At 39.2% G+C, this 25989-nt stretch overlaps 3 protein-coding genes across 7 annotated transcripts in view; 1 reads left to right on the top strand and 2 right to left on the bottom strand.

Annotated features, from left to right (window-relative positions):
• The first annotated feature begins 145 nt into the window (after positions 1–145).
• pals2a (protein associated with LIN7 2, MAGUK p55 family member a) lies at positions 146–11316 on the top strand. 4 transcript variants are annotated; one of them, XR_014923032.1, is made up of 15 exons: positions 146–394; positions 1598–1682; positions 2198–2321; positions 3060–3178; positions 4569–4721; positions 5116–5265; positions 5479–5706; positions 6430–6561; positions 6894–6996; positions 7105–7176; positions 7271–7432; positions 7537–7739; positions 7821–7949; positions 8067–8328; positions 10988–11316. XR_014923032.1 is itself a non-coding variant. In XM_085473631.1 (14 exons), the coding sequence occupies exons 3-14, from the start codon at positions 2291–2293 to the stop codon at positions 8241–8243; spliced, it is 1659 nt and encodes a 552-aa protein (XP_085329757.1). In that variant the 5' UTR covers positions 146–394; positions 1598–1682; positions 2198–2290; the 3' UTR covers positions 8244–9159. The 4 variants fall into 4 exon arrangements, 3 of the variants coding, with proteins under 3 accessions (XP_085329757.1, XP_085329759.1, XP_085329758.1); XM_085473631.1 differs by lacking the exon at positions 10988–11316 and having other exon boundaries at positions 8067–9159; XM_085473632.1 differs by lacking the exons at positions 146–394; positions 10988–11316 and adding an exon at positions 524–1492 and having other exon boundaries at positions 8067–9159.
• gsdmeb (gasdermin Eb) lies at positions 9865–15833 on the bottom strand. The gene is made up of 10 exons (XM_085473634.1): positions 15712–15833; positions 15181–15403; positions 14882–15074; positions 14469–14643; positions 13198–13318; positions 12896–13021; positions 11031–11158; positions 10730–10913; positions 10515–10588; positions 9865–10396 (listed from the first exon to the last, which is right to left on the bottom strand). Exons 2-10 carry the CDS (start codon positions 15383–15385, stop codon positions 10172–10174), a joined length of 1431 nt encoding a protein of 476 aa, XP_085329760.1. The 5' UTR covers positions 15386–15403; positions 15712–15833; the 3' UTR covers positions 9865–10171.
• Positions 15834–17139: 1306 nt separating this feature from the next.
• The window catches only part of osbpl3b (oxysterol binding protein-like 3b), a 36950-nt gene continuing 28100 nt past the window's right edge, over positions 17140–25989 (bottom strand). For both annotated transcript variants that reach the window (XM_085473626.1, XM_085473627.1), the window contains 11 exons: positions 25246–25383; positions 24520–24613; positions 24143–24387; positions 22139–22276; positions 21932–21995; positions 21754–21832; positions 21310–21454; positions 19558–19702; positions 19328–19454; positions 18226–18348; positions 17140–18075 (listed from right to left, as the gene is read on the bottom strand). In XM_085473626.1, the coding sequence (XP_085329752.1) occupies positions 17979–18075; positions 18226–18348; positions 19328–19454; positions 19558–19702; positions 21310–21454; positions 21754–21832; positions 21932–21995; positions 22139–22276; positions 24143–24387; positions 24520–24613; positions 25246–25383 (1395 nt within the window). In that variant the 3' untranslated portion in view covers positions 17140–17978. The remainder of the gene's footprint in view (positions 18076–18225; positions 18349–19327; positions 19455–19557; positions 19703–21309; positions 21455–21753; positions 21833–21931; positions 21996–22138; positions 22277–24142; positions 24388–24519; positions 24614–25245; positions 25384–25989) is intronic.

Below are 25989 nucleotides of genomic sequence, written 5' to 3'. Positions count from 1 at the left end.
TCAACAAAGTACTGTTGTTAAAATACATTTAGTCAAAAACAAAACAAAAAGTACATTAACGGGGTCATAAAAATCTGAAGAGGGCAACAACTTTGCTACAGCTTACTTTCATACATAAACATTTACTCTACTTAATATTTCTACCATTATTTATTTTAGTGTAACAGAAAGTTATATGAGAAGACTGCGGGTTTTCGCTGCACTAGATATAACTTGAACGGCACTGGATGACATTAGCAGTGCGTGAGTGGACTGGGAACTGAGAGCAGGGGCGCATGCAGGCACGCACTCTGAAAACGCAGTAACAACTTATTCGTGCGCGAATGATCGGCGAATTATAAAACTCCGGAATAAAGAAAAGAATGAAAGCTTGACTGGAAACTGATTTAACTGGGTAAAGTATATTTCATTCATTCATTTGTTTATGTGAGGCTATGTAACGGTACGGGACCTAGTAGTTTCTCGGATTTCACTGTGCCACTGGCTAATGTTAAGTAGCTACTATGAGCCACATATTACTATTAGCTACTACAAAGCTAACTTTAGCTGATTTTACTTCTCTGCTGCAAGGGCCGATACTAACTGAGCGTTAACTACCGAAGCTAGCCTGTTTAAATTTTGCTGGCATGTCTGTTATTATGTATTATTAGTATTATTTGTCGGCCAAAAATAAAACTTAGAGCGCACGCCACTCGTAGTTGCTAGTTAGCGCTGCTAATTCGCCCGCATATGAGATCCAAACGGACACGGCACGAGCTCTGGTGTTAATGACAAGACGCCCTGAGAGTAGAGACCTACGGTTTAGTTTATTTCAACCAGCAACTGGTCGTTGTAATTAACGCCAAAATTAGTATTCACGGCTTCTACTTACCATTTCAGCTAAGCTACCTGACGTTGAAGTGGTTACACGTGCCCAGTGCGTGTGTAGCTTGACATCAGTTAATTTAACCGCTGCAGAGAACACATTTATAAGTCACTCGTCCTGCCTGAGGTTTGGTGACAATTTCAGCTTCTTCTAAGAAGTGCTGCAGGAGTTTAAAGAAAGAAGAGAGAACACTCTTATGAGAACAGCTGTGATGTGCATAGGTTTTATTTTCCTTGAAGTAATGTTTAAACATTTACCTTATTCAAATGCTAAGGATACGGACCAACGAAATGCTGTCTGCCCTACGTAGAATATATTGTGTATAATGCAAACGAAACAACTGAAAAATGTAATTGAGAAGTAAAACAGAATATTTAACTAATGTAAATATAATATACCAAAATCACGCGTCCCATACAAATTATAACTGTTTTACTACATGATTTATTTTTTGATTACTTTAAATCGGATAAAATGTAGGTCCATAATTTGACTCCTTTAAGCTTTAAAATAAAATTCCTCTTTAAATAGACAGTGGTCATGTGATCATCTTGGCCAATCACAATGACTGCATTACAATAACATTGAATGGGCAGGAGAAGTGTGGACAATAAAGGGACCCTAAGGGTAGGGAGTTGCGTATTTATCATGATTTGCTTTTATTGATAGTTATAATGGTGTTAAAACGGTCTTGCTCAATTTCTGATTATTCTCCCTCCATTCTCTCATTAGTCCAGAGGTACCAGATGAGTGTTTTTTAGAAAACGTGGGGCTCGGTGTTGGCCTGCTGCACTGATGATCTGAAATCAGTAACTAGGTGAGTTGTTGCCATGTTTTTTTGGTATTTGTTTTAGGTCAGCATGGTTGTTTTGCTGCTTTTGTTGATAGTGCATAGCTAGAATACAGTGTTTCATTTATGTTTATACAGTTCACAATCTGTAGTCAAACAAGGCTTCCTGAGTCGACTGTCTTACTGTGTATTGAGGGAGTTCGAGAGTTTTTTTTCCTCACTCTGTTTGGAGACCGTGTTTGCACAGAAAATCCCCAGGGCCCTCTCTGTGTGTGGCTGGCACAACCTTTAGCCAGAAGGATGGAAGACTCATCCTTTGTCATTCAATCACCCTCTTTGTCATCTGCTTAATTCATGAGTGCCCTTTGTGCTAACATGCATAAAACACAAAGACCAACAAATGCTTTCTTTTCTAATTGCTCTCCGTTCTGCATCTGTTTATCACTCATACAGCAGTAAATGCAGGCTTGATTCTAATCATTGAAAAAGGCTTGTTTAGTGTGATACTGTACTGACTCGAGTGGGTTTCCTACATCCTGCAGCTCTCCAGTTGCTCTGGTTTCTGTAAACAGCAATTGGGTGGCTTTTGACCGTGTTTAGGGAGTTTCACCATCCTGAGCTGTGGAATAATAAACATGACTGTGGCCAACGCAAAGTCTGGCTCAGGTAAGCTGTAAGAGACAAAGTCCCCGACTAGCCTTTTGCACAGGAATTGCAGCAGTGTTGTTTACCATATTTGCCATTTAATTACCATTTGAATGGTACTGTGCCCACTTCTCAGAGATAGTTGTGGGGGTGCCTTTGGCCGCCTGTCAACAATTCCATTTGTTCTTTTTTATGGACAAAAATGTAGAAAAAACTATGTTTAATACATGGTTCTCTTGATAAAAACGTTTCAGGCTCATCTGTTCAGATTACATTTTAATTCAGTGTTGTACTCCTCATATAAACAAAAGAGAAAAAAATGACAAGTGTTTTTATTGCTATGTCTTTCTTGGTGACAAGCAAGATGTTGCATTAATTTTGTTGCTAGAAGTAAAATAATAATAATAATTTGACCTGTGTCACTAGTCACTACGAGACAAAGCTATTAGTGAAACAATTCCTTGGTGACCGTGCGTCCTTGTTGCTGTTGCAATGGAAATGAGCAATGTTCTTTGAATTGGCCCATTGATTCGCTCCCCACTTGTTGTTCTTGCCTTGTCCATTCGTAGTATACTGAAATAGTTTTCCACTGGCTCTGAATTTTAATTATATTTATTACTGCTGGTCACGAGGTTGGTTTTTCACTAGTATTTCTGCCTCTGTTTTTACATAGCAGTTCATTTTAGAGCTTAAAAGAAGTAAAGAGAGCAGTTGGCAAATGGTTAGCTAAATCATTTAAGTTTATCTGTTCTTCTACAGCCATGCAACAGGTGCTGGAGAACCTGAGAGACATGCCATCAGGCACAGGAGCCAAAGATATTGACCTCATCTTCCTCAGAGGGATCATGGAGAGCCCCATCGTCCGTTCCCTTGCTAAGGTATGTTGTGCACTCGCTGAAACCACTTCTGTTTGCTTGTTCTCCACTTCCTACAAACACATGCACAGATACATCTCACCATAATTTCATCAGGTCGATTTTTCTGTTAGCTATAAGTGAAGTAGATTAGAAGTCTGTGTAGGACAGAGGAAGTGAATTGTAGCTGGTGTTTTCTCATGTGTGGAGACGGGAGAAATGGGGAATTCATGCTTTATGTGCAAGAGTTGTAATCACATGAACTGATTACTTGTTGTGTGTCTTTTTCTTGTGTCCACATTTAAGTTAGTTACCAGAAATCTAGCTACTGCAATCTAATACCCTTCCTGTCATCGGAAGAGTAAAACACAAAGGTCTACTCTCTGCAGGGCTGTATAGCACAGCTTTTTTGTATTTTTATTTTTATTTAATCACCACAAATTTAAGTTCATGTTGAAGCTTAAGTAAAAACAGAAAACCTCTTAAAATTAGATCAATCAATTTGACACACAAATAAAGAGGCTTACAGCATGAAGAACAAATGGCTTACATAACATTCTGAAAAAAATATCTCCAGTGCAGATTGAGGTCATCAGGTTTAACTACCATAACTATAAATAGACAGCTTTTTATAGAAAACCGTCCACAAAGAGAAACTCTTGTCCTTATTTTGTAACAAGAGTTTGTAGCTTTAAAAAAACAAAATACACTATTTTACACAGATGGCCCATCAATCATATTAAATGGATTTGAATCCCTTGTTACTTTATATTCTGCTCTTAATTTTCCTTCATTCTTCTGCATATCACAGTGATAGTTTAACAGAAACAAAGCCCGCTTGTTCTTGGTGTAGGTGGTAAAGTAATTCACTGTGATATATATATATTTTTTTTGTTATTGAGTTGTTTAAAATGTTTGGATATATTAAAATTCAATAAAAATATCAGCAAGTGGGTTTTTATGAATGCCTGCTGTTGTAGCCAGTGCAATTATGGATTAAATTATGGAATTATGACAATTATGGAAGTGTTTTTGTTAGTAAGATGGTATTAAGAAGTCATTCAGAACTCTGGCTGAGGAACATAATGGCATAGTCCATTCTTAACAACTTGCAAGCCCCCATGCTTCCACATGTGCAAAATATAGTCCAAATTCCTAAAATCACAACCTTCACGCCACAGTTTTCAAACTTTATAAATCCACTCAGTGGAACAAACAGGTCCACTGAGTGGATCTAAAGTGTAATCTGGCTGCTTGGCAGAAATATAGAAAAAACATCAAGTGGTAATTGCAGCTTTGGGAATGTTATTATGCTATAAAATCACAGTTTGTAAGGCTAACCAAATTTACCTCATGCTTGATACAAACATTGACTTGCTGTGTACACTCTTTTGGTGGACATGTCTGTGTTTAGGCACATGAGCGTCTGGAGGAAGTTGCGTTACAAGCCGTGCGGGATGATAATGTTCAGCTTGTCACTGAGATCTTGGATGCCCTTAACAATCTCACAGATAAGGATGCTGCCGCTGCTGAGCTTGTCAAAATCCTGCAGGAGCCACACTTCAAGGTACCTTAAGTCTTATTCAGTGGCGGGGTGGGGCTTTTTACTGGAGTGGAAATGGAAGCCAGAGCTGCTTCTCCAACCCCTACCTCATTTCTTCTGATTTACCTGTCTACAAGCTTCACCTAACTGGTCTCGCTTTCTTACTATCAACTAATTTGTTTCGGAGAGTATTGAGAGGATTCCTACGCACTGTTTGAGTAAATCTAATGTTGTTTGTCTTCACTGTCTGTAACTGCTTGGGGATATTTTTCAGTTAGTCTATTGGCAGTGCAGTTTGTCTTCATTTGTTCATAGTAATTCATGTAATGCATGTTGGAGTGTTTTTTCATTTTTCCAAGAAACATATTGTTAAGTCATTTCTTTCTGTGTGTATTTTTCTCTTCTTCTTCTGTCTTAGTGTTTGATAGAAGCTCATGACAAAGTGGCTGCAAAGTGCTATGAAACATCGCAGACTGCAGTTAACAGTAATTCCATGATGACCAGTTCACTGATGCCAGCTGATGCTGTCAGGATGATTGGCATCCAGAAGAAAGCTGGGGAACCACTGGTGAGTTAGCAAGGCATTGGTAAACACTCCTGTTAAGTTGCAAAGAGTTTTACACATGCCCTTTCACTGACTATCTGTTAGGATGCAGTGACTCAGCCTTACATAGTTAATCATCATCTTTTAGAGGAACCTGACCAACGCATGAAACTGGCCTCCTCTATGATTTATGAAGTGCGGATGTACAGTACTTTATTGACTCTTACTCTCTTTCAGGGGGTGACATTCCGCGTGGTGCGAGGAGAGATGGTGATAGCCCGGATCCTGCACGGAAGCTCAATTGACAGGCAAGGCATGCTGCACACAGGGGACATAATCCGAGAGGTGAATGGTCGAGAGGTCGGCAGCGACCCACATGTGCTCCAGGAGCTGCTGAGGGACTGCAGCGGGAGTATTACACTCAAGGTCCTGCCAAGCTACAAAGACACACCAGCACCTCCACAGGTACAGAAAAAGGAGGTTTCATTTTCTGAATTCACCTGGAGGTGATTGATAATCTTAGTTTAGTTTTTCAGTCCTCACGACCAGCCCTGGATGAGCGGATGAAAATGGGTGGATGGATGTTTGATTAATAAGTTGGATGCAAGATGAATTGCTTTTAATGACATTTTTCTTAGTTTTAGAGTTTTTCATATAATATTAAGTTACATTCAGTCATATAAATGCACCTTAATATTTGCTGTTGGTATTTGATTTGATTTGCAATAATATATTCTGAAATTGTGCTCTAATGAATAATATATATTGATTGAGAGCTGAGTGATCTCTGAATACCAGGTTCTTGAAAACTGAGCCCATGGGAATCTATTAATAACACTCCACACACCAAGTAGGACATGCACCACTTTATTCAATGGAGCACACATAGCAGCTGACACTGAGAAGCCTTAGGTAAAATTACATCATAAGGCTATTGGTACTTTGTACTGAGGACGATAAATTATCTACTGTTAGTAAGAGTGAAAATGTTTCTTCCTGTTCACACTTAAGAGTTGTATGTGGTCCAACTCACTCAGGCTTTTGACTTCTGACTGGGAAAGAAGAAGGTTTACTTTCATATTGTATTTCAAAATCAAGAGTCATGAGACATATGTAGTTTTTTTGCAGCTTAATTAAGTGTTGTAATGTCACAGTACAGATTTACACCTCACCTCTGTTAAATTGCAGGTTTATGTGAAGTCACACTTCAACTACAACCCAGCCACAGATAACCTGATCCCTTGTAAAGAGGCGGGTCTGGCCTTCTCCAGAGGAGATGTGATTCATGTAGTCAACAAGGAAGACCCCAATTGGTGGCAGGTGAGTGTGCTCATATTACTGGAAATTTATGGCTGCCACAATATGTAAAACACAAGGATCGCAAAGTAGTTAATACATAATACACTACACACAACCATGAATGTTGGCAACAACGTTGGCCACTTACATAGGTTACATCAAAGACTCACTGCAGAACTCTAAAGCCATTGCTGCTCCCCAATGGCGAAAGTGCTGCTTGGTGCGAGTTCTGAGTCAGTTTGTAAGAATCTACAGCTTTCTAAAAGATTAATAACCATCAAATAGTTTTTTTCTTTATATATATTTAAATTAAGAGTCTGAAGCATCTCTCAACTACTCTAACCCCTGTATAGGCACGGAAAGTTGTTGGTGGAGCCACTGGCCTCATCCCTAGTCAGGTCTTGGAGGAGAAGAGAAAAGCCTTTGTGAGGAGAGACTGGGACACGTCAGGTACAGGTTAGTATGACTCTTTCCAACCGTACCAGCTGCTCTTGTATAGATTTAATGAAGGTTAGATTTCAGCACCAAAATGCGGAGCACTAATACTTTGTGCATTTGACTCAGGGATGCTCTGTGGGACTCTGACTGGAAAGAAAAAAAAGAAAAAAATGATGTACCTCACTACCAAGAATGCAGGTGTGTATTACCTGCAGTTTTAGGGTTTTCGCGCTTAAATATTTACATTTTTTAAAATGGTGACACAGTACTGACTCTGTATCGCCTTCAACAGAGTTTGATCGTTACGAGCTGCAGACCTATGAAGAGGTAGCCAGGATGCCCCCGTTCCAAAGGAAAACGCTGGTTCTGATTGGAGCTCAGGGAGTTGGGAGGCGGAGCCTAAAGAACAGGCTTATTGTCGTGAATCCCCTGAGATATGGAACCACTGTCCCATGTGAGTGCGTGCATGTGTGAGACATAGACCTGAGACCACCGAAATGTTCAGACTTTAGACCCGTCAGGCTGCATGAAATGCCTTTTCTTACCTTCTACATTCAGTTACATCACGCCGTCCCAGAGAAGAGGAGAAAGATGGGCAAAACTACTGTTTCGTTACACGGGAAGAGATGGAGAAGGACATCAAAGAGAGCCGCTATCTGGAGCACGGCGAGTACGATGGCAACCTTTATGGAACCAAGATCGACTCTATCCATGAAGTGGTGGCTGCCGGCCGTACCTGTATCCTAGATGTTAACCCTCAGGTCGGTCAAAGATGCACGCACTCAATATCTGGATCTGCTTTTCCTAAAAGCTTTGGTAGTGACATCACATTTTATGCCCAGGCCCTGAAAGTGTTGAAGACTGCTGAGTTTATGCCGTTTGTGGTATTTATTGCTGCTCCTGAGCTGGACACACTAAGAGCTATGCACAAAGCTGTGGTAGATGCTGGACTTACGACCAAACTACTCACGGTAAGTTTTAAGCCGATGAAACATTCTTAAATACGATGGTGGGATTTTACAGTGGTTGTCACTGTAATGGCTGTGGCTTCCCTTCTATAAATGGGCTTAATCCATTTTCTGTAACAGGAGAATGATTTGAAGAAGACTGTAGACGAGAGCGCCAGGATCCGCCGGGCATACAGCCACTACTTTGACCTGACTATTGTTAATGACAATCTGGACAAAGCCTTTGACAAGCTCCAGGAAGCAGTGGAGCAATTAATCATAGAGCCACAGTGGGTTCCAGTCAGCTGGGTCTACTGATATTTTACCCCCCACTGGAGAGAAGCTGCTGTTGGAGGTGCCAGGCTTAGGATAAAAGGGGATTCAACACTGTGCTGCACACAAAGTAAGTGTTGGACGTCAAGCCTGTGTGAATTTGGTCTCACACAAAGTTGCATCAGAGTCACCTTAACCTGAATTGCCAGATTCCTTTCTAGCACACTATGCAATTCACAACACATAGGAAGTGTACTTATTTATTGGCAAGTATTTTTTAAATGATATTTTTTACTCACATGGATTGGAAGAGTACTGGCACTCGTGTCAGATGCTTTTGAAAGCAAACCCAGTTTTTAATGTTACATCTGTATGTAAGATCAGTTAAGTTGTATTTATTCTACATAAAAATGAGGGCTCGCTCATTGAAAAGAATAATACCTCAGTGTTACAGTTTACAGTGCTTATGCGTCCAGTTTCTCATCTCATTCTGTCATTACAGACTTGTCATTCGTGTAGAATAGTGTCATATATATGAGACCTTTTTTCCTCCTGGAGGCAAACATTTAACTCCTCAGCCAAACTTAATGAATGGAAAACGATTTGCCAGTCACTGTATGAAGTTGTACAGGAAGAAAACTAATCCTGTAGTGTTTACCTATGGCTCTTTAACTCAAGCACGAAAGATATTACATTAAATACGCTGACTCTGTGTCAGACGTTTGGATCATGTAAATGTTTCTGAGTATTTGTTGCTGTGTTTGTGTTTTCAAAGAAAGACTTTCCACAGGACTCTCAAACAGGGTACTGCACCTCAGTGAAACATCCCTTTTGATGTGATATGTACTAAAATTTAACAGTTTTAAATAAAATTCATATTTACTTATAAAATTATATTTTACAAGATTTCACATAAGATGTATTTTCAGATGTCAAATAAATAACTGGTGTTTTCTAATGATCCGCTGTGTTTTAGGTGTGTTTCTTTAAGCAAACTTGCCGACAAACATGCTACATTCAGGCATATTAAAAATCAAAAGTGTATGTAGTAGCAAATGACACAAAAAGTTTAAATGTACACAAGCCAGGGTGGTGCAGAATGAGGTTTGTGTTATGAGCGTCAAAGATCCTGAAGATGGAGCTCATTGGAGAATTAATAATTGATCTGAGAGTAAAAATAACCTGAAATGTTACTGCTATAATATTGTCAAAGAATGTGATCAGTCCACGTTTGAGAAACAGTTATTGCTCAGAACAATTGATTTGAATACAATCTTAGTGATGATGACATAATTATATACTGTTAATAAGATGTTAATAATAAAACATGATGGTAGTTTGAGAGACAAAGCATGTTTTTTTTTCCATGAGAATGCCCAACATAATCAGAACCAGGAGCATAATAGATTTGTCTATAGGGATATTGCTGCAAGCTGTGTGCCTGAGATGACCATATTTAGGTTATCGCTTCTTTTTGCGCACTTAGATGTGAATTAAGTTGTAACGACTATATAATCTCACATTCCAAGGAATATGTTCTGCACAGGGAGGCTTCAACCGGGATACAGACCCGAAACCTCTGCTGGGAAAGGATTGTGCTAAGCACCACACCCATGATAATTTTATAATATGGTTCATAATTTTTTTTATACAATCAGACAACAGCTCAAAATCATTTTTTATTTGAAGGAAACTGCCAAAGTTACAAAAAAATAGATACAATTTTGCATATTTATTCACATAAAAATCAAGTCTGACTATTAATTCATTATTATTATTATTATTTTTTTAAACACATTGAGTAATCACATATGAGTCCAGATCAAGTATTCAGTATTTTTAGAATGACTTCTTGGTCATGTAGCACCCCTTAAAATATTCTATTAAAATAACAAAAAGAATTATTTACATGTTTCCATTTACCTAATTCCACTGTGACACTTGTTTCTGGTGGCTGTAAAGCAGGTTTCAGTTCAAACACCCTGAGCTAATGAGGCAAGACTTCGAATCACGATACACAGGACCAGAGGATTTCCTGGCTGCTTGTTTATTTCTGCCTTCACCATGTCCCCATTTCTCCGCAGGGACACATTACAGGAGGCAAACAGATGTTCGATCTTTCCATAGATGGCCTCTGTCAGTACAGACGACGCTTCGGCGCTCAGAGGCAACTCTCCATTTTTTGATGCACACTGCACCTGGAACAGGTGTTGAGAGATTCATAAGGGGCAGCTGACTTAATGTGCAATGTTTAATTTACAAAGAAACACCTGCTTAACATGTTGTGCCATTTTATAAAAAAGAGGATTTACTAACCAGTAGCTCCAATATCCCCAACACTGCAGGGCTGCAGCACATTTCCAAGGCAGCAAGACAATCATTTGTCATCTCTGAAAGACAAAACAGACGCATGATGAAGGAACCTGCATTAAGTTTTTAGAACTTGCAGTGTGCATGAAGTGGGTATACTAGGTCTCTAGTATATGAAAAGAAATCCACAAGTAATGACTGTAGAGTACAAATTTTCTCACCATCCAATGCACTGATTAAGAGGTGAAGAGCTGTGTGAAGCGATGTGGATCGGCTTTTTTCAGTTGGTTCCTCTTGACTAGACTGCTCTAAAAGATCCAGAATTGCCTGGAAATTCTGTTTTTGAGACGCTGTTGTTTTAAAGTCAACTGAGGCAGATCCCTTATCCACGCACATCTGCTCTAGCTGAGACAGAGAAGGAGACAGGTCAGACTTTAAACGGAACGTAACTGAATTTCATTATGTCCATTTTCTTTTAGTGAATGTGCAGTGCCAGTGCCCAGACCTCTTCGTTCCTCTTACCACATCCTGAAGTGCACTAATGGTGATCTGGTCCTGCAAAAGTTTTGTAATCTGCTGTAGCAGAGCGGACCTGGTGGATGCCGGAAGAGCTGAAAGCAGCTGGAAATGATCGCTCAGTTGGTCTAGTTCTGAAGACAGAAAAATAAGGACAGTTTGTCATTCACTGTCAAAGATAAAACATTCTCCCGGAGCACGTTAAAAAGGTTAACTGAGATTATGATGATGTAAACCACAACAATATGTAGAAGCTAATAAAACACTGCATGTGTATATACATGCTATTTAAAAAAAAAAGTCAATACACGCATGCATGCTGTGGCCAGTGAATGCAAAACTATTATCTTGGCTTATTCCAAGCAGGTTAAGTCCTGATTCAAAATTCCACCCAATAAATCATACAGTCAGTACATAACTTCCATAGCAAACTAAAGAGTAAACTGTACTGTATTGTACCCTTTTAATATAGGTCAAAACTGTGTTTACAAATACGTTTAACACCCTTCTGATAAGATGCAGCAAGGTCTCTTATCTTTGAGACCCTTTGACTTGAATACAGCAGAGGTGTGGTGCTGCTGGAGCGCAACACAATAAGCAAATGCCATTTTTTGCCAAAGAACCAAAGAATCTGCATTAACAAAAGTACACCCATGAAAGTGGATAGTTTACTAATAATGTGCTGATTTATATACAAATATGTAGTTGGTTCATTTCAATAACTACATGCCTAGAGCAGCGCAAATTAGTGGCTGAAAAACGAGCACACCCAATGAAGGAGTATGACGGAGTGAGTGATGTCAATGTGTAGAGGAACACAAAACCCTTTATAGTCATATCCTGATTCATACTTGTGTTAATGAAAATATTACTGTGGCCATGAAGCTACAAGTAAAGGTAATATATATTACATATTTTAAGATTCTGGCATTAATCAAAAGGAAACTATATGAAAATAACTGTGTGCGCACTGCTGAGAAAAAACATGCAGAGATTTTTTAATTATGTACCGAGCTTTATGTAGAAATGTGACAAAAACCTGAAACCCAGTTCTCATAACATTTCCCCCTCGTTCCCAATAAATGAACGCTCCAACTATCAAAAATCCTCAAACCAAAGTAAGACATGCTTTTTACAGCATTAAATTTAGAGCTAAACTGTATGCCACAAATCCTTGTGAAGTATAATTGTATGTTTCTCCTTAAATTTTGTGCTATCAAGATGAAACTCCTGTAAATATGAATAGGCAACAAGGCTAGCCACCAAAATATCCGCGTTCACACCTTTCAGCTGTAAAACTAACACTGCACCTCTATATTAAATCCCAACGGTAGACTTTTAATACTAATACTACTACTAATAAAAATAATATTATTAAAAATAATAATAACCTGTATTTTTATAGAGCCCTTTTCAAAGAATCTAAGGCCAAAAAAAATTCAAGGCTCTGTTGCAAAGAGTGGACACAGTTAGTTTTACAAGTATTTGTAGGAGCGTCCTTTTTAGAACATAAGGAACACTGTAAAAAAACACAGAGCTGTCAGATATATCCATAACTCTGGCGTTATGGGAAAGAATGAAAAGCAGGGAGAGAAGCTATCCACGGAGGAAAGAGCAGAATGCAATATATAAGAACTGGTCATACAGACTAGCCAATCACATGCTCTCATTTTCAGTCTAACATTTGATCTCGGTTGCTCAGTTATAGTGTAATAATGCATGGAAACTTTCCACTGTGGTGACAAAACCTTAGAAACAAATACTAACCTGATGTGCTCTACAGCTCTGGTGTGCAGGACATTTCTCTGCATGCAATCGTGTGTTTTTTTGCTGGAAAAGGTAAGAAATCTGAGGCGAAAACAGTGATTTACCTTGTTGAAGGCAGCTATTGTCAGATGAATGTGCAGGAGCTCCTGAAATAGACGGCTGGTCTTTCATTCTAGCAGTACCATCAACTTTATCAAAGCCTCCATTGGTGCCTGACAATACACACAGCTCTGTGGAAAATGCACGTGATAGTTCAAGGAGACAGAACATGGATATTTCCAACAATAGCCTAGAACTAATGATGCTGATCCTGCAATTACTAAATATAACTTTGAGTTTATCAGTTCTTGTTAAATTAACATGAAGTAAGACAGTTACTCTACAAATACAATGAATGACTTCTCACCATATTGTCCATCGTGTTTGATCTTTAGTTCTATAAGGCTATAGGCTATTGGAGTGTTGGTAGGAATCTCCATGGTAATGTCACTGTCATTGCCCAAGCTTGCGTTCTCCTTCAATAAAAACTGAAGAAACAGGAACACCGAATCAGAACAAATGGCAACAAAATTCCTCAGTGAGTGTCACAAATATTAATCTACTTTAAAGAATTATTAAAAGATTCAATATTTTCTTTAAGGTTATAGTGGAATTTAATATAAGATATAGTTTTAACTACAGTACTTTGCAAAGGTCTTGAGTTTTAGGTCCAAGGAGTCACACTTTTTTTGTGATTTTTTTTTTTAAAGTGGTCTTAGGCAACAGTTCTCCAGGCTTTCTGAATGTCTTTTGATAGTTTTTCTTTGGACACTGGCTGCTTTTTCACTCATTTTCATTCCAATCCTTATACCTGACCCTTCAGAGGAATTTTATTTATTTATTTACTTTATTTTTTTTAAGCCACTTAACATTTACAGCTGAATCCATCTTTAATTTAAAAAAAAGCCTATAATAACTTTGTTACTAACAGCCTGTTAAAGCACATAATCTGTTCCCATTTCTTTGGTTAAATGTAGGAAATATATCAAAGATAACACAATTTGACATACACAGGGTGATACCCAAGAGCTATTAGTGGAAGGCTTGGCACATCTCAGTATGGTGTGCCGTGTCCTTAAAAAAAATCTAAGGAAACTGGACCAGTGGAGGACAAAAAGGACTGGCCTCTTCAGAGCCCGGACATCAACGTTATTGAAGCAGTGTAGGATCATCCTGGCAGAAAACAGAAAAAAAGGCAGCCAACATCCAAGGAAGAGCCTTGAATGTCAAGTCTGTCTGGAGACCTTGGCACAGTACTGTATGTAGCTAGAACATAAACAATAAATTCCCAGTTTTGATTTCTGGAAATGAAGAGGAAAAACCGAGGATAAATGAAGGACCCGAATTCTGAAGAGGAACCACAATGCAACTGTTTCATGCATAGTGGGCAAGATTTATTCCACTTCTTCTTATTCTCTTCTGCTTTCAAAATGTACACGCAAAGCTGGCACACGCAGATCTGAAACTCATCCGGGTAAAAGCAGCACATGTATTGCTCACCTGGCAACAGGACCTATGAATTTTGTATTGTGAACTTAGCTTATTGACTTAATATAGGAATGTATTAGCAACTTTAAAAACTGACCGAACCCTAAATACCAGCAACTATTAGGTCTGATACGAGGTTTGATATTGTACCTTAGTCATCTTGGGGCCACAGGTGCTCAGATTTCCCCCACACTGTCCTCCCTGCTGCACCTCCTCTATGACTGAACAGGGTTGAGTGGTTACAATACGATCCTTTACAATCCCAAATACCCGTCTTTGCTTCTCCTTTGTCTGCTGGATTAGACAGTGGGACATGTCCAGAACCCTAACACAAGAAAAATGTGGTGAGTTTCACCAGGAACATTCTTGGAAACAAAATTTTATTGTGACTTATCCTACATCATCTTTTCTTGCGTTAATATTCAACCGGGCATCGTGTTTTGTGTGAAACTTTACAGCTGGACAAAGATCACCAATGCAATCTTTAACATGCTGATCGGCAGGTGATGTTTAGAGTGTTTGAAACAACTTTACATGTGACACCAGGTAGATTGTGAACCAACTTGTCTTTTGAGTCTTGCAGCAACTTCTGCATATCAATCTCCTCTTTCTTCAAGCTTCCAAAAGATGACTGGAGTTTGGATGAGTCTTCACCCTGAAGTTTAATGCTGTATTTGGAAAAATTTGCATCCACAGTTCCCTGAATGTTGTCACGAAATGTCCCACTGTATTTGATGAAGTCTGTCTCAACCACAACTGCAAAAGGTAAATAAATATATTTAAAAAAAAATCAAATTTCTGTGATCTCGGGAGAGTAAACTGTGACACATGCGGCCATTTTCGTGCTGCTTTTGAGGTTTACCTGGCTTTATGGGTGTGTCTCCTGTTAGTATATCATTGAGATTAAAATCAGTGGGAAGATATTTGGACTTTTGCCAGCACCAGAAACGCCTGCGCTTCACCACCACCGTCAGGAGAGCAATGGTGTCATTCAGGCTGGTCACTGGGATCAGGGACCCGTTATCTTCCACCTCCTCCACAAAGTTTCTGGTAGCCAGAGCAAACATCTTTCGGCTGGATAAAGCCTGCGAGCTTTGAAAGCGAGAGAAGAGGGGAGGCGTTTACTACACAGCTACAGAAGACCTCACCCATGTGAGCTCCTCCTTAGGACTAAACACAAATAAACTTCCTACTTCAGCCACTGTACTCATTTCAAGCAAAAACATAGTAGACACCATACAGCTCTTTACATTTAAAACCTCCAGGCTGCACGACAACAATCAAAGCACCGGTTATTATGGAAACCGAAAGTCCATCGGTGCAGCAGTCACTGTAGATAAGACGAAATATGCTAGTTTTTTTTTTTTTAAATCTGGCTAATTTTCCACCTACCGCTTCCACGGAGTCTTCGCTTTATTGGTGACCTGCAAGAGAAACTCCCCAGTGGTCAGACTTTTACAGGAGTCAGTTCCTCTGTAGTAGCTCAGCCTGGTTTCCTGCACTCTTTGTTTTGGACAAAAGGCTCCGCCCTCTGCACGGTAGGAGAGGCCGAAACATATATGGCATATATGGCCTTTCTTCCTGTACGCTTACAATCCAGCTTATAATAATAATAATAATAATAATAATAATAATAATAATAATAATAATAATAATAATGTCTCTTCTATATTTGCTTGTACTGGTAAATTGTCAACTGGATTTATGTAGGGACTATATATATATAAAATAAAGAAATAACCTATTTTACAAGTATCTTAATTACACTGCATTGATGTATCTACTGCTCTGCATTATAATTTATTCAGTCCTATTTGACCAGTGACAATATTTTATAGGGGATTTTTGTAAAAACAGATTATCAGTAGTCCGCTTTCATTTGCATTTGTCGCCACCTAGCGGCTGTTTAAGATAACCCAGCAATCTGATGAGCCCATGTTCGCTAGCGTGGATTAACAAACAAAACAAAGAAAAAGAATACAAACAAACTATACTACAGTGAATTATTAGAGAAAAAAAAAAAAAAGAAAACAAAAGAGAATAGGTGGACTCAAGGAGCCCTTTTTCAAAGTCATTTATCATATTGTAGGATGTCAAAAATGCAGACAGGCTCTAAGGATCACTAGCGGTATCTTACTCTTTTCATCAACATGACTCTCACAACATTCCTGCATTCGTTATTTATAAATGATAACCTTTACTTGTTGCACGGCTCCATAATTGCTCATTAACCTTGAACTCTGGTCATTGCTTAGCAGGACGGGCAAAAACAAGCCATAAACACGAATCGTCGTCAAACACATACGGCTGTTTCTAAAGTGATTGGAACAATTCACTCAACACTTGTGAAACGTAGCAACATATCTACTGTATACTGCAGGATATTCATTGGAAAGTATCATGCACAGGTTTCCATTTAGATGGCACTGAGATTTAACCCATAAAGCCAAGAAAATTATAAAGGGATGAAGTGCAGCCACGAGCAAAAAATTCTATAATTTAGCAGATGATCTTTTACCAGTCCTTTAAGAGTTGCTACTTCACTTAAGGAATATGTATAGTAAGAAGCAGGGAACTGCTTCACATTCCCAGTAAACCTAGTGTTTATACCCCAATTGCTTTTCATAGCTTCCTAAATGGCATTTTCGTGTGGCATTCCTGACCCATCATGTTTAAAATTAATTGCATTTTTCCTTTATGCACCAAAATTATAATCAGGCTATCTACCTGCCAACTCATCATCTGAGATGAGAGGGAATTATTTCAACTGTCTATTTGCTTTCAGTGTTTTTGAACAAACAATCACAAAAGACTCAACAAAAAAGAAAACAATCAGAAATTTTATTTGAGCTCATGGAGCATAGTTTTTGGACATTTCTTTTCCCTTTTTTTTTGGTCCCAAAGCCCAGGGTCCATAGAGACAATGGTGTGCTGAATAAAGTGAAAAAGATATGACTGAGTTTGCTACAGCTGCTCATAGTTGCACAATCATTCACACATTCATAGCGAAAAGCAGTAATTACTCATAACGGACAGAAAAATCACTTCAGTAAGGATTCAGAGATCGCTTGCACAATATTTTGTTAGCAAGAATTCCTTACGAAACATAGGCTTTTGTTTTATTTTTTTAAACATCTGGCAGGTACAACAAAATAAATTAAACAAGTTTGAGTACAACCAGTAAGGCATCAGGCAGATGCAGAATAAATATCGGATGTTTACACTGAATCAATGGCGTAGCGAGGCTAGTTTATCTCAGAGGTAGAGAATGTCCATGGTAAGACAACAACCAACATAACCAGTTGATCAGTACATTTTAAGCTAGTGTAGATAAACTATGAAACTCTTCTTCTCATCCTTCATACCAAGGATCTTTCCTTTTCTTAGTTTAAGTGGTTTAGCACAACATAATATGTGGAATGCAGGCAAAAAAATGAAATTGGCCTACTGCAAATTGAGCAACATTCTCATAATATGTTTGCATAAATGTGTTTATACAACTCAGATAAGCACTTGCTATTAAGGCAATAACTCTGATGAACTCCAGTACAGAATGTGGATGGTCAGAATGAGATACAGACATCACCAGAACCAGTCTGGATCACAAATCACAGTAGAGGCTGTGCAGGTCCAAATGTTTGTATGATCTGCAGCACACGGTCACCACAGTGTAGGGAAATCTACATGGGCAAAGCCAGGGTCTTTCCTCAGCTCCCAGTACGTGTTGTTGCTCACCCAGGTATCGTCCTGTGCCTTCCTGTGGAGACAGAAAAGACGCACAACTGCAATTAACACTGTCAACGACAGATTTACAAGTTGTGTTTCACCATTAGGAGCGGAGATGTGGTCACTTTTCCATAAGTGACTTTCTAGGTGAGAAAGTTTTAAGCTAAGATACTCAGGGTACCTGAAAAATTTAGGCTGATGTGTTGCATTGTTCTCTTCCAGGACTCTCCGTCTGTCTCTCTGCAGCTGTTCAATCCTCTGCTTATGCTCCTCTGCAGCCTCCAACTTCCCCTCCTCCAGCAGTCTGCCGTTGAGACCCAGACGCATTCATTATGCAGATGTTTAAAACATTAATCTTCCACATCCAAGCATAATCTTCACTCGCGCCTTCTCATTTTGAGTGAATTTTAGGGGTTTTCCTGTTTTTGAATGGCCCTGTCACAGGGTTATTTCCAACGTGGGCATAAACAGTCTGTATGCGTAAAGGCGGTGAGCTTGTTCCACTTTAATTTATAGAAATCTATACATTTTCCTATTATTTATGACAAAATATTGAACAAAAAAAGTAAATTTAGTATTTTAGTATTTAGTATTTATTTATTTATTGTCATTGTCAAGAACAATGAAATTGCGTTTGGGGCTTCCATACGCAAAAGTGTAGGAGCTCCGGGCCGCTGCGTCTGTGCCTACAGTTAAGAGAACTGGTATAATATAAATATAAATTGGCTGCTGATTTTACTTTACCTCTGGATCGTTGTAAGACGGTGGAGCTTGGGCTAAAAAGGAGAATACATAACCACTTATTTGCAGAGCTGGAAGCAGTGCAGCTTCATACTTTGATGGCAAAGTACTGAGAGCTTCGTTTTTTCTCCAGCACCTCGGGGCAGCAGCATTTAGTTTGCAGACTTAAAAAACTTAAAAGATGAGCTAAAATTAGTTTGATTGTGATAGCCTGAAAGGGCGTGCAGTTGAGTACTATTCTTAACGCGAGTGCCTATTTTTGTACTTTTTGATCACAAGGTGCATTTTTCAGGACGTGACTGAGATCAATGATGGTGTGGTGCTTAGATACTCACTGGCAATGCTTTGGTTTTTAATTCAGCTATGTCTGACAGTCCTCTGGCAGGAAAATTAGATGTTATATCTAAATTAGTTTTTAACCTTTTCCCCCTGTATGTTTCTCACTGACATTTATTAAAATTAAGCTGACGATCACCAGGCTGCGTAAGTGCATGGAAATATACTAATGGGTTTTTAAATGTTTTTCACTTTTTTCCTCTTACCTTTGGTCCACTCGTAGTCTCGTGTCTGTAGGTGGTAGCAGCAGTTTCAGGGATGGGTCCAACTCGTTCACCTCAATTGCAAACTTCGTGAAGCCATAGTACTGCTCATGGTCTACTGGCATTGCATCTATATTGTACACAAGTGACATCAACAGCATGAGAAGCTATAACAGGGAGACGCATTATTGAAGAGGTTTTTTTTTCTACTTAATTTTGAGAGACTTTCATACTTGCTCTCCAGATGCATGTAGCTGAAGGCGGGTCTCCACAGAAAACCGCTTCGTGCCACTTTCCAAAGAGTCGGTGGATAACCTTTCCTTTATTATTTGTGATAGTCCCCTCTATCTCATTTACACTCGAATTCCAGTATTTGGCCTGTTAGAAAAAAAGCAGCGTGTTATAGTGGGTGAGTATGAAAGAATGCACATAGCCCACGACAGTGTCTCTTGCAGTCAGCAGATGTTGCTCTTGCGTCAACCATTTGATCCCCAGTGTGTTTGTGTTGCTGGGCCGGTGTGTTTAACCCTCTCGAGGCAGGCGTTGCCGATTTGCAACAGTTAAAAACTAACAACCTGATTACCCCACATACATATTTTTTTACTCAGAAGTACCACTGCAGGACTTAGTTGTGCATTAGCAAAAAAAATCTTAATTTGAGCCTGAGAGGGTTAATGAGAGATGAGGATGCATAATGTGTTCTGGCATGTCTTGACTTATACTGCACAGCTTCGCGAGGTCTTTCGAGTGACGCAAACTAAAGCAATGAACCTTCTCCTCTTGGCAAATGACTCCATAGTTAAAGAAAAGAGAAAAAAAGATCATTTGTTTGTTGGGTTTTGTTGGCATGCAGGTGAAAAACACCATCTGTATAGATGCAAGAACAACAGTTTGGATAAACACACTTTGTAGATTCCTCCATCAGGTAACGCAGAGGTTATATAAATGACTGTGGCTATGGTAGATAAGTAATGGATAACCTGGACCCCATCTGCACCACTTACTGGGCAGGCAGTGGACCACTTTCTCTAATATCTGTTTCACCTCTGCTGTCGCGAGGACAAATGCAGAACATTTTGTACACCTCATACCTGCATTTATCTAATAGATTTTTATAAATTAAGATCCTTATCTTTTATTATATGTAGATTTTGATTGAGTTCATCAATTTTTTATTAAGCGCCCTCCTTCTTTAGTGTACCTTAGTTACGTTTCTTACCTTTCCATGCTTGTGATATATTTACTCTATTGAGCTTTTCAGTTATTGAGTTATTTTTGCCGTCACATAGTTATTTCTAAACATTTCAGATAAGTAAAGCAAATCTGATCTTATCCATGTCAAGCATTTCCACATTTCCAAGATGTCAGTTTGATCAGTCAAATGTGGGATACATAGAGACCCCAGCTAAAAGCCCCAAAAGCTCTGACAGTTCAACATGGACAGGCAGCTGGTTTTAATGTTGTTGCTGATCAGTCTACAAGCCCCTGAGATTCATAGAGGGACATGTTAATGTGGTAGCCATCATTATGGCTGATTGCTTTTACAGAAAAGCACTCTGGTATGAATATGAAACAAGACTGTCGCCTCACAGTAGTGCACCTTTCACAAACTGATTTGTGACTACAGTATATTCATCCAACATGCTTCCAAAACCAAATTGTTTGGAGAAAAAAAACAAAGAAATCCTATTTTCTATTTCAGAAATAATTTACTTTTCGTGGTCCTGCAAAGTAATCTTCAGTGCAGTTCTCTACTTCACTCTAATTGTTACAGATTACTTTGGGGTTTTCAGAAATGTATGCCATTAATGAATAATGCATCTGGTGATGCGACAATGCAATCACAGCAAATACAATTTAATCTGCCTTTGTGTTTTAGATGTCGTTTATAAATGTAGCTATGTGGTAAGTTTATTCATGTAATCTTTTTTTAGCTGTTATAGAGGCCATCAGGCTGGATGATGCCTTGCATATGTTTACCTTACCTTAATAAAAGTGATCTTGCACTGACAAATATCACTGCTGGAGTTTCTGATGGTGATCTCCCCATAGTGCTCGATCCAGCGCTGCCCACTGAGAATGTTGTGGATGCAAGAGGTCACTTTGTTCCACTCGTAATGGTCTCCAAATCTGTCGTTTTCAAGAAGAAAAAAAAAAAAATATGGACACTGTTACATATTAGAGTTATAATATAAATGATTTATCTGTATCTGTATGTGGTTCTGACACAAAAATAAAATATGAAAACATTTTTTCCACCACAGACGAAGAATGGGGAATTGTTATTGATCTGAATGGAAAAAGAACAGGAGAGGAAAAATACTGTGAATCGTGCTACACCCCCGCTGCGTGATTTTCTCTAAACGTCTGCACAATGCCCAGGCAGGGGTCTGTGCAGCGCCAATGTAAATGAGGCAGAAGAGACTCACCCTGGCAGAGTTACATGAGTGGTCCCCACAGGAACAATCTCCATTGACTTTCCCCAAAACTTGTTTTTACACCTCACGTCTGCAAAAACATTGAACAAATGAACATTAATTCCAGACAATAGGTGCTATTCTAGTATTTAAGATCACTGAGAATGGATCAAAATCAATATTCCAGTACCTTGCCAAAACACAAAGTTTTTAGACTCTGCATGGCAAGCTGAGATTGGTGGGTGATGGCTGACCTGATGTAAAGGGGATTAAAATGCTTTGTTAATCACACAAAGAGCTCTGAGTTGACTTTTTTGAACAGTGCTATACAATAAAACATAAAAATGTAAATATTCATATGAATCCAGTCAGATAACAAATCAAGAATCATTCATACCTGCTCTGCAACAAATCGTAAGCCTTTATCTGGTCGGTCACATTCATATGTTTCTCCAAGAACAGGGTTGAAAGGCTTTCCCCCAGTTCTGTAGTAGCTGGATGCATAACCGGACACAACAAATGTAGCGATGTATATCTACAAAAAAGGATAAAAGCATAAACCTGAGCAGCAAGTACCACTTTAATTTTTATTACAGGATGAGTGACTGAGTGAACACTGAACTGAGCTCTATCATCCATTTCATTTAATCTTATATGTGTGTTCTTCTTTTTAGCCTAATGAGCAGAGTAAGTGTCTGAATAGTCCTCCAGTAGTTTCAGTAAACCGACAGAGCACTGATAGCTTCTCTACCTCATAATGAGAGGCCACAGCCTGGAGCTTTCGGCCCGTTTGCAATTTCACTATGTGATCCTCTGTAGGTCTAAACATTGTTTGTCAAGGTCTTATTTGAACTTTTATATTGGTATTTATTGAGCTTGTTTATGGATTTTATTTATGGCCTTTTTTTTTAATTCAGCACAATTTTTTTCATTCATTTAATTGTCTTCATGTGTTGTTTTATAACTCGTTAGTCCAAACAAATTGCCCCTCATAGGATTAATAAACTGTCAGTATTTGTACTGCACCAAGTCTAACATCAGCTGCTTTTCCTTTTTACACTTACATTGGCCAGCCACTTTGTTTGGCACACCCAGTCAACTGCTCGTTAATACAAATATCTAACCAGTCAATCACATGGCAGCAACTCAGTGACTGAATAAGATGACCTAATGAAGTTCAAAGTGATCATCAGAATGAGGAATTAAGGGGATTTAGGTGAGTTTTGAAGGTTGTTGATGACAGATCTGATTACTTTGCAAAGTGCCGATTGAGATTTGCCTACAAACACATTTCCTGGGGTTTGCAAAGAACTGATCATGCCAGAGGTCAGAGGAGAATATATATACTGCTTCATGCTGATAGGAAGGCAACAGTAACTGAAATAACCACTTCTTACAACCAAGGTATGCAGACACGCATCTACGAGTGCACAACACATCATTAAACCTTGAAGCAGATGGGCTACAGGAGAAGAAGACCGCACCATGTGTCATACCTGTCAGCTAAGAACAGGAAACGGAGGCTCAGCAAAATCGAACAATAGACGATCGGAAAGATGTTGCCTGGTTCGACGTAAATCACATGGGTCCAGAATGAAATGGTGTACTGGATATTTTCTTAGCGCACTTTGGGTTCCATAAGACTAACTGAGCATTGCTTCAGCCTTCCTGAGTGTTGTTGCTGGCTATATTCATAATTTATAACTACAGTTTACTCATCCTCTCATGGCTCATTCCAGTAGATTAATGTGCCATGTCCCAAAGGTCAGATCATGTCAAACCAGCTTCTTGAACATGAAAGTGAGTTCACTTAACTCAAATGACCTCCCCAGTCATCAGAGCTCAATGCAATAGAACACCTTTGGGATGTGGTGGATAAATCACAAATCTTCAGCATGTGTAATGGCATCATATCAATATTGACCCTCATCTCTGAAGAATGTTTCCAGCATTTTGTCGAGTCAATGCCATGAAGAATTAAGGCAGTTCTAAAGGCAAAAGGGGGTCGAACCTGGTACTAGCAGGGTATACCTAATAAAGTGACTGCTGAACGTATTTACTGTATGTTGTGTATATGTCTTATTTGTCTTATTCCACAGGGTATATCTCAAAAAACAACAAAGTTAGTCAGTGCAAAGCTCATCATGGCGTCTTTCTGCTAAAAATCTTAAAGGTAGATCAGACTCTCTCACGTAAAGGCAGTGCACCGCAGTCCCTGAAAGCCAATCAGCAACAATTGTGCGTTAGCGCTAGTTTACTTGGCTATATACGGCATCTCTTACTTGTCACGCTAGTTTTACCAACAGCAGCTCTTCTTCTCAGAGGAATCATCAAAGCAAACAAGTAAGCTGAACAAAAAAGGCCCAGCCCACACACTCAAAGAGCGAAACTGCATTCTCACCATACGTTCAAAAGGGTCCTGTGTGTTGGCGGCCCTGTCTAGCAGCTCGCTGTACTCCAGCTCCTCACACAGTCTCTGCAGGGTGTTGAGGGGTTCATTAAGTTGCACAGGCATTGCAACCTTGGAAAGGTCTTTGCCTATGTTGTTCCTAAGGATGTTCCACAAGCTGATGGAGGTGTTGCTTGGGCTGGGTGTGGGCAGACAGGATCTACGACGATAAAGAACAGTGCCTTCTTCCACAGAGCCTGAAAAGAGTCGGTATAAGAGCTGAGGTTAGGGACACCTTGATAATACATACCGACAACCCAGTGTACCATAATATCATTTGTATATAAATGCATAAAAGTGTCCCAAGGCTAGTACTGTAATGACTTTACCCGAGTTTGGTCTTTCATTTTCGGTCTCATTACTGAAGTTGTCCATGGAAATGTTGTCACTAATGTCACTGATATACGAGTCATCCTCTGATACCTAAAAAAAACAAAACATTCAAGTTGTTTTAATATCACTGACAAAAAGCGAATGAACGAGTCTCTTTTAACATCTTGTCACATCTGCAGAAGATCTAAAGTGGTGGAGATGAAGGTTCTCTTAGGACATGGTGGCAGAGCTGCACCTCGGCTCGCTGTATTTTTAGATGAAAGTAATTAACTTTCATTTTCATATTGCTTCCGCTCCAGGTGCTACCTCATCAAGCATGCCACATGAGCACTGAAGGAAGAGGAGGCTGAACTAACATAGGGCAGATTTGTTTTATGACACATATCATAAAAAAATGGATTTAAGACAGGACGTTAAGTTAAATGGCATTTCCCCCTCTTTTGTAATAAAATACCATGAATTGTCCAGTGTGCTTACAAAATTTAGGCCAGTTATCAGACACAGAGACAAAAGTGAAGAAATCCTGGGTGACAGGCAATAAATAAAGTAAGAGCCACTGGTGGAGGTTTTGTTCTGGTTGTGCTTGTGTAAACAAGACAAATTACTCCAAACATCAACAGCAATGATAATTCTATTATGTAGCTCTAAACATCAGTTTGCTACAAGCAAAAAGACCCAACATCACAACTACTGACAATGAAGAGTTTAGTCTCCACACTTACCTCATTTTCAGAAGAGCTAGCAGATAACAGAACCTCCTGTGCGTCAAAGAACTCGGACAAAGACTCCGCGATTGAAGCTCTGCTCTCATTGGATACTTGGTGTACGAGGGGATGGGCTTCATCTACTGATTCCTGTTTCTAAGAGAAACAATGTCCACAGCTACAATAAGAACACAGGAAGGGGCCCCGCCATCATTCCCGGGGTGGCAATCACAGTGCCATTGAGAATACAACACAATCACAACATGCAAAGTATGACAATCACAGCACCCACAAATTTAATCTGCAATATATTGAAAGACAGTCATTTATAATACATACGTAAATATATTGGCTGACATCACACCCGTCATACACTTTTTTAATTTCTTCACTGATTTAACAAATGTAGGTTTATAAACATTAACAAACAGCTGAGTGACATCATGCAGTCGTGTGCATAGCGTCTCAACATGGGTGTGTCTGCATTCAATCATACTGTTATCAGTCAAATAAGCCAAATGATGAACTGCTGAAAACATGAACTCTTCAGAATCAAAATTTCATAAGACAATTTATTCCTACCTAGAGACTGCCTGACAATATACTACTGTATTAAATAAAGCAAGAATAATTACAGTGAGAAGTGAGGCTGCATGCCTGCCCTGCACACATCTCAGAAAATAACTGACAAGCATGCAGTTGATTGCCAATATGAGATAGCTTTCCACACATGGACTTGAGCGTCCCAATCTACCCTTTGTT

This window comes from Copadichromis virginalis, linkage group LG11 (genome assembly GCF_057382275.1).
Source record: "Copadichromis virginalis isolate Kocher_CV1m ecotype Utaka linkage group LG11, C_Virginalis_male_GT1.1, whole genome shotgun sequence".
NCBI lineage: Eukaryota > Metazoa > Chordata > Actinopteri > Cichliformes > Cichlidae > Copadichromis > Copadichromis virginalis.
This window is presented reverse-complemented; position numbering and strand designations above follow the sequence as displayed.

Excerpts from the sequence above, each read along its gene's own strand:
- gsdmeb (XM_085473634.1), bottom strand. The coding sequence starts at position 15,385 with ATGTTTGCTCTGGCTACCAGAAACTTTGTGGAGGAGGTGGAAGATAAC. Across the intron at positions 15,075-15,180 it reads AGACACACCCATAAAGCCAG|TTGTGGTTGAGACAGACTTC; the intron begins GTAAACCTCAAA and ends TACCTTTTGCAG. Across the intron at positions 14,644-14,881 it reads CTGCAAGACTCAAAAGACAA|GGTTCTGGACATGTCCCACT; the intron begins GTTGGTTCACAA and ends TTCTTGTGTTAG.
- pals2a (XM_085473631.1), top strand. The coding sequence starts at position 2,291 with ATGACTGTGGCCAACGCAAAGTCTGGCTCAG. Across the intron at positions 2,322-3,059 it reads CAACGCAAAGTCTGGCTCAG|CCATGCAACAGGTGCTGGAG; the intron begins GTAAGCTGTAAG and ends GTTCTTCTACAG. Across the intron at positions 5,707-6,429 it reads ACACACCAGCACCTCCACAG|GTTTATGTGAAGTCACACTT; the intron begins GTACAGAAAAAG and ends GTTAAATTGCAG.